The sequence below is a fragment of the Enhydra lutris genome, unplaced genomic scaffold, assembly GCF_002288905.1.
Source record: "Enhydra lutris kenyoni isolate GAN:26980312 unplaced genomic scaffold, ASM228890v2 scaffoldscaffold16, whole genome shotgun sequence".
Taxonomy (NCBI): domain Eukaryota; kingdom Metazoa; phylum Chordata; class Mammalia; order Carnivora; family Mustelidae; genus Enhydra; species Enhydra lutris.
The window spans coordinates 2,495,451-2,503,614 of NW_019154100.1; the positions used below are offsets into that span (position 1 = coordinate 2,495,451).

The 8,164-nt window shown below is 40.6% G+C and overlaps 1 protein-coding gene across 1 annotated transcript in view; it reads left to right on the forward strand.

Moving 5' to 3' along the window:
• The first annotated feature begins 7,696 nt into the window (after nucleotides 1-7,696).
• Nucleotides 7,697-8,164, forward strand: part of LOC111147400 (cilia and flagella associated protein 69) — a 51,640-nt gene continuing 51,172 nt past the window's right edge. The window contains exon 1 of the mRNA XM_022503408.1: nucleotides 7,697-7,816. Coding sequence (XP_022359116.1) covers nucleotides 7,697-7,816 — 120 coding nt within the window. The remainder of the gene's footprint in view (nucleotides 7,817-8,164) is intronic.

The window sequence follows — 8,164 nt, forward strand, 5'->3', positions numbered from 1 at the left end:
CCATCACATTACTCCGCTGCCCTGGTAGTTAGGTATCCCAATGGGACTGAGTGTTGGCCAGTGAGTTGGAGGGGGACGTAGGGGTGGCTTCCTAGAAATCTCTTCAAAGAAAACAGCAAGTGCTTTTCGTCATATTCCTCCATTTTGCTGCCGGAACTGTGGCTACAACAGGAGGCCTGGCAAATGCCCTAGAGGACCGAGGCCACACCCTAAGGAATGCCAGTTAGAAACTAGAAAGATCTTGACTCCTTCACTATTCAACTCCCTTTCCTATATTTGACCCACTGTATATTTGGGTTTCTTTGTATGAAATCAAAACTAATCCATTCTGGCCTTTGGTTCTTTGTTGTGATACTGTTTAACACTTTCAATGAACTAGATTGCAGTAAATCCTACCTTTAAAAGTTTTTAAAGTATAATGTGCAATTCATGTTAAAATTGACTTTCCATTGTTGATTAATTATACTCATTTTCTTGCCTTGATCTTTCATTAGATATTTTGTATCTGCTTGCAAAATGTCATCTTCTTTATAACTGTGTAATAGGTATTTGCTAAAACTCTGTAATCTCCAAAATATTGCTATCAAATTACATGCCATGTTTTTATATCATTCTCATAGATATGCCTTATGAACATCTAAATAAAAAGTATTATTTAATGTGTTTTAACTTTTTTTTGAAATGTTATTTACAAATGGATTTTTCTTTCTTACTGAATAATAATTCCAGTATTTGATGGAGACCATCTATTTCTCTACAGAAGGATCTAGAAATCAATACATATAATAGATTGGGGGTTTTGGAGGTTTTGTTTGTTTGTTTTTGCAAAGGTAGTCATTTAGGAAAATATCCATCTAATGAGGTGGTATTTGAAAAATTATTTCAGGGGCCCCTGACTGGTTAGTCCGTGGAACATGCAACTCTTGATCTTGGGATTGTGAGCTTGACCCCACATTGGTTCCAGAGATTACTTAAAAATAATACCTTTGAAAAATTTGATTTCATTTTACTAGCATTCATTAAGCATCTTTAAACCAGGGCTCAACATAATAGTCAAGCTATGTTTTGTAAGCTCCCTGATAGCTAATGTATTCCCAGTGTCTAATGCAGTATAGTTCTACAGATACTAATGAGATAATGAATGTTGACTCATCTTTAGAGAAAATTCTGTTATTTATCACCCTACATTCATGCAGTTGTGCTTGCATTCTCCTGCCCACACACCCCCCCCCCCATCATTGTCTCTACCTCTTGCCTTACCTCCTGGCCACCATCACCACCGTCACCACACCATCTTAAGGAGAAACTGACATTGGTGCCTGGGATCTGGAGAAGCCCTGGCTTCCCCCATAGCTGCCAGGAAACACATAGTTGTTAATGTTCTGAGAGTAGGGTTGCCAAGTAAACTGCAGGACACTTGGTTAAATTGAAATGCAGACAAACAATGAATTTTTTAAGTAATTCTATTATAAATATTGCATGGGACTTTGTTTGTTTTTGCTAAATCCAGCAACCTGATCTTTGACCAAAGAGATATAGCCCAAGAGGGAGCTTGTGGATAAATTCTCCCTTCTTTTTCCCCAGATAAGCTATTCCTTAGTGCAGCAATTCTTAAGGCCTCCACGAAAATATCATAAAAGCCTAAGCAGTTAATTAAACCGCATTGGTTCTAAAGCTATCACCAGCTCAGTAACACCTACATTTGCCTGCCTCAACTTCTATCTCCTCCTGACCGGCTAGAGAGAGTGCCACCCAATAAAGTGGCAGCAGGTAAATGTTTGTCATTTGTTTATGGTAGGCGGTAGAGAAACGAGGCTGGCAAATGAATGTTGGTAGTGGATTCTTCAATTAGAAAATGAAACATGACATAAATGATGATTTTGACAAAGTCAGGCCCTGCAGCCTCAAAATTCAAACTGCTTAAGAGCTCAGAGTGGATCTATCTCCCAAGGGCAGATTCATGTTGATCAAATGTACAGTGATTGTTAAGTCAGAATAGCCATTGATCACTGCTGTGAGAAATCATGAATGTCCTATAGGTAAGAATACCAGTATTGCCTTAACTAAGCATATTCTGTTCTTTAATTTGTTCTTTATAAGAATTTATAGTATAACCCAAAGTATGTTAGGATCTGTTACGGACTGAATTATAGCTCCCTAAAATTCATATTAATGTAAAGGGCCTTTAAAGATATTATCAAGTTAAAATGTGGGTATGGGTGGACCCTAATCCAAGGATGACTGGTGTCCTTAAAAGAAGAGGAGATGAAGACACAGAGGGAAGACCATATTATGACAAAAGGAGAAAATGGCCATCTACAAGGCAAGAAGAGAAGCCTCAAGAATGAAACAAATCTTGGAAACCTTAATCATGGACTTCTAGCCTCCAGATTGTGAGGAAATAAAATTTCTATTGTGTAAGCCACTTAGTCTGTGGTATTTATTTTGGCAGCCCTAGCAAATTAATGTAGAGCCTATGGAATCAGAGCAAGTCAAGTCTGTTAGAATAATTAATGTCATTGAAATAAACTTGTCTGGTTAATCCTGCTCCACCGTAAAGACGGTTCTATCCTGGGGGTACTACCTATAACCTCCCAACATGTAAATACAGTAGTTTCTAGTTTTAAAAGCTTGAGAGCATTTTCATTTCATAGACTATTCCTATGTCATGGGACTGAAGCTTTGATCAGGTAAAAATTGCTCCATAAATTCATTTCATTTACATATTACCATTGATTTAGTTTCTCCATTAAGCACGAACAGCTCCTCCACATTCCTATTTTAAAATCATTTGCAATTTGGATTATGAGCACATTTTTTAATTAGAAATCAGTGACTTCAGAGGTGGCTATTCTTTCACCTTTGTTTTCTGTTCCATGTATTTCTTACTGCTAAATTTGAACTAATGGTTCTGTTGGAAAAAAGTAATTACTTTTGTTTCTCTCTTAGGCTTTGTTTCTGTAACAATCAACCTGAAAGATTTTTTTAAATACTAAAGTAGATGAAATTCCAGCTTTATATATTTTCTTTCTGTTACATAATTCCCCTGAAGCTAACCTACTAAGACTATACTCTAATTACATTTTCTTATGTGCTATAAAAATTCTCTGTTTAAAATAGATTACACTGACTCACAAAGAAATAACATTTGCTTGAACATTTGGAACATCTGGCATTAGTTTAGAGACTACCAAATTTATATGTAATCTAAAATACTTAATAGAAACATTCTTAAGTTGTACTAATGCATAATTATAATTTTACTAAACATTGCTAATTAGGCAGTGTGCAAACAAGCATCAGAAAAAATATCAAAAGGACAGTGTTATTTCTTAATATTACATTTATTTATGTTAAAAATACACTTATTTTAAAAGTAAAAAATCTGGAACTCACGATGTACTATATGTTGGCTAACTGAATTTCAGTAAAATAAAAAGAAAATGTACATAGCTCAATATATCATTAAAACATTTAATCTACTGCTTTAAAGAGATTGCAATTTGTAACCTTAACAGAGATGTTAAATTCTGCAAAATTGCTACAGAATGAAGCATTTCTATTACTTCTCATATGTTTGTTTACTATTATCTTTTTACCATTTCAATAGTTAGTCATTTTATCTTTACATCCTTTTGTGTTCTGGTGTCTGGAAAATGTCCTGTGCCCTTGACTTACAGCCTTCAGAAATCTGTATTAAAGAAGGTTCCATGAATAATGATTAAACTTAAATTCACTACCTAATTTAAATACTTAAGACTTTTTAAAAAAATACTTTATTCATTTGAGAAAGAGAGAGAGAGGGAGGGAGGGAGGGAAAGAAAAAGGAAGCGAGAATCTGAGAGGGGGAGAGAGAGAAGGGCAGGAAAGGAAGAGGGACAGAAAATCTGAAGCAGATTCCCCAGTAACACAAAGCCTGATGTGGGTCTTGATCCCACAACCACAAGATCATGACGTGAAGTGAAACCAAGAGTCACTTAACCAACTGAGCCGCCCAGGTGCCCCCACTTAAAGCTTTTTAAAAGCTTAATTGGTACATTTAACAAAAAGAAAAACAAATACACCCAATATCATCATCAGTAAGAAAACAAAGGACATGGAAAATACACAGATGGAATATTCTGTGAAAGGCAGTTTTATGGAGATTGTTAAAACTACTCCAAAATAGGAGCACCTGTGTGTCTTAGTCATTGGGCGTCTGCCTTTGGCTTGGGTCATGATCTTGGGGTCCTGGGACTGAGCCCCATGAAGGGCTCCCTGCTCAGCAGGGAGTCTGCTTCTCCCTCTCCCTCTAATCCCCACTCATCCTCTGTCTGTCAAATAGATAAATAAAATCTTAAAAAAAAAAAAAACTACTCCAAAATAATACTAATGAAAACACACACACACACACACTAGACCAATGCTTCTCAATTTTAATGTGCATACTAGTCACCTGGCAATCTAGTTTAAATGGAGATTCTGCTTCACTGGGTCCCTCCTGGGGCCAGAACTTCTGCATTCCTAGCAAGCACCTAGGTAATGCTTATGTAGGTAGTTCAAGGACCCCATCTTGAGGAACAGGGACTCATGTTTACCTTACTCTGGGTAGCTTAAGAAATGCTTTAATTTGGTTTCAAATCCAATTTAAAAAATAGTTTATAATTTAATGAATATTTATTGAGTACTGTTCACCAGACCAGGAGCATAACATTACGGAGCAACTTGTTCCACATGCGAAACCTTGGACCCCACTCAGACTAACTGAAGCTGACTCTGAAGGTGGGGCTCAGGAGTTGGTTTTAATTAGCTTTCCAGACGGTTCTGACACATGCTAAATTTTGAGAAACACTACTCTAGATACTATGTTGAGGGTTTAGAGTGCAAATGTGAATAAAAGATTCTCCTTGCTTTCAAAAGTCGCTGGTAGCAAGGGGCTGGGCAGCTGAGTCAATAAATATCACTATGTGGTGAGTACAAAATCGAATGACAAAGTGGCATCTAACAGAGGATATAAAGAAGGTTCCCCCCGAAAGTCACATGAGCTGAGTTTCATAATGAGCTAGACATCTGCAGACAGTCCCATGTACTACATATCCAGAGGTAAGGCAGGAATAAGCTTGGTAGTTTCATAAAACAACAAATAATTCAGTCAAGATGGCTTGAATGTGGAGTGTTGGGACTTTCATCCTGGTTGCTTCTCACCTGGTCCCTTCTCACTCTCAGAGTAAACCAAGTACCATTAGAGGTTTAAAAAAAAAAAAAAAAGGAATCTTTTAACCTACCAGGTAAGGGAACCCATTTCTATGAAGAATTTCACTGAGAAGGAGAAGAGTTTTTAAGTGCTAGAAAGGGAAAGCTCATGGGAGTTATGCTAATTAAGCATTGGAAACTGGTGCTCTGGATATAGGACAGAATGAATATATAGGTTCGTAAACAATTGAAGTAAAATAAAAATCCTTGTGTTCATATGTCAGGAAAGTGTCTGCAATTAAGTCAATAAGGAGAGTGTGACTTTCCAGTCACTGAGTTTTATGGACCCTTACCAGATTCCACCTGTTGTGCTAAAACACAATAGTCAGTTGATAACCCCTAGATAAACTCTGCTTTAAGTGGAAATTTTTTCTTCACAGTCTCTCCTCTTCAACTTTCCTTCTCTTGAGATGCCAGGCTCAACACACAAAGGATAAACAAATCATTCAGTTGTCAGCTCTCTACTACTATCTTGGTTTTGGGTGCCATTCTCACAGAATTCCAGTGTGTTTATTCAAGTGACTTGTCTCCTTTTGATGTGGAATACTCGGAATGTGCAACAGCAATTTAGCTGATGTTAATACACTTGACACACCCTTTACACTCCCCTGGAGTAATAGCAACCTTAGACATACTGAACCCACCTCTAGGTGTAAGGTCTGAGAGGAGCTCTAAAAACACCAATGAGTAGCTGTGAAGATAAAAGAAAAAAAAAGAATGCTCAAGTTGAGTCAAGGGAGTTAGAAGAAGGGAAGAGTGGTCAACAGGGTAAAATACTAAAGATAAGTACAGCAAGATGAGGACAGGAAAGTGTCCAGACTTTGACCACAAGTGTTGGTGACCTCAGGGCAGTTTCAGGGAACCGGAGATGAGAAAAGTGGAATGATGAAGGTAAGTGAGGAAACAGTTACTAGAAACACTTAATTCTTTCAAAAAAGGTTGGTTGCTTTGGCTATGATTTACAAGTGCTGCCATGCCCAATCTAGTTTTTCTGTTTGTTTCTTTTTTTAAAGATTTTATTTATCTATTTGACAGGGAGAGAGACAGCGAGAGAGGGAACACAAGCAGGGGAGGCATGAGAGGGAGAAGCAGGCTTCCCTCTGAGCAGGTAGCCCACAGCAGGCCTCCACCCCTGGACCCTGGGATCGTGACCTGAGCCAAAGGCAGAGGCTTAACCGACTGAGGCACCCAGGCGCCCCTTTCTGTTTCTTTTTATTTGTATTCCCAGAAATGTCATTCAGTCAAATGTCAAATGTTTGAAATGGTTAAGGAACCTTAGAAATCACTCATCAACCAGCTCATTCTACAAATGAGAGAAATGCTGGGAGGTGAAGTGAAACTTATTTTCACGTAGTTTGTTATATGTAATTTTTAAGGCCATACACTTTCTAGACAATATAAAAACGCACGTTTAAATCTTGAAGAGGTTCTAAAGGCTAAAAAAAAAAAAGATTAAAAGGTTTAAAGTATTTTAAGATACGTTTTCATAGCCACAGTTTTGGGGGTGATTAAGGTGATTATTATCATGAGCAGCTTTCCGTTAAAATCTCTATCCTTGTGTCATAACTCAGGATACGATGGATAGGTAACACGATAATAATAAAGATAATGATAATCCTGACCCTTTTACCTGGGTAATTATTATACGCAAAGCACGACTTTATAAAACTACCATATCATTCTATCCTCTCACAACAATCCTACTGCTAAGAAAAGTGAAAAACTGACGAGGAAAGAAGGGAAAAGTGGGGCTTCCGTGGGTTAAGGTGCTCTAGAGTCCATGATTTGACTCAAAAGCCTATAAAACTGGGTACAATGCCTTGTTCGTTATTTAACTGACTGGTAGAGCCACTAAAGTACAGAAGAGGTAAAAGGCAGGGAACGTCGGTGACACTGGTCGCTTCTCTACGACGAGATAAACTGCTCCGCTTCTAACACTTTGTATCCAGCATCCAACACTCTCCTGTCCGCCATCCACCTCTCATCTCTCCATCCACTCATTACTGATTTAAGAAGGCCCCGCGCAAACTAGCAAGACTGAGACACAGAACGCCAAGGCAACGCTGCACACTGCTACGTACCTACGTGCCACCTTCCCAAACGCGAGCAAACACGGCTACTGCGAACGTAGAGACGCATTGGGGTTTGGGGTAGTTTGGCTCTCCCGGCTTCCATAAGAGCCGGCGCTTCTGCAGCCCCGGCCCCGCCCCTAGCAACGCGCTGGCTTGTTAACAACCGGCCAGCCCGCTAGAGCCCAGGTCTGCAGGTGGGCTGCGGCGGTGTGATGCGGCTCGCTTCGCGGTGGCTGGGGTCACTGTCGGACCACCGGGGCTTTTCGCGCCTCTAGCGGCTCTCAGGCGGCCTTCCCTTTTCGGTGGCGGGGCCTCTTTGGGTCCTGCAGCTAAAGGAAACAGTGTAGGACCGAAGGACCCTCCCTCCTATCCCTCACTCCGCCGCTGCAGCGATGTCGATGCCCGAGGCCGCGGCGACGGTGGAGGTCCAGGAACCCGACGGCAAGATCAAGTCCAGCGGCCCTCGCCACATCCGGATGTTAGGGGTGTTGACGGAAGACGAGGAAGCGCAGGTAGGGGCGGTTGTCTGTGCTTTGGAATTGAGATCTGGGGGCGGGGACGAGGACTGGGGGCAGCTAGAGCAGAAATGGGGGCCGGAGTGGAAACTATCGAAGCCCGCGGGAGCGAGGTTCCAAGAGCCGAGCTGATTCCTCCGAGAACTGCACCGTCTAAAGGAGGAGTTGGCTGTCGTCAGCCAACCTGTCTGGGGACTTGTGGCGCGAGCTTCTCCCGGAGCGTCTGTCTAAACAAGAGTAAGCGAGGTTTTGCCGCTCTTCTTCGGAAAAGTGTGACCGCGAACGTCCTGGGAGGCAAGGAAACGTTTTTAGTGGGGGGGGGGGGGGGGGGGGGGGGGGGGGGGG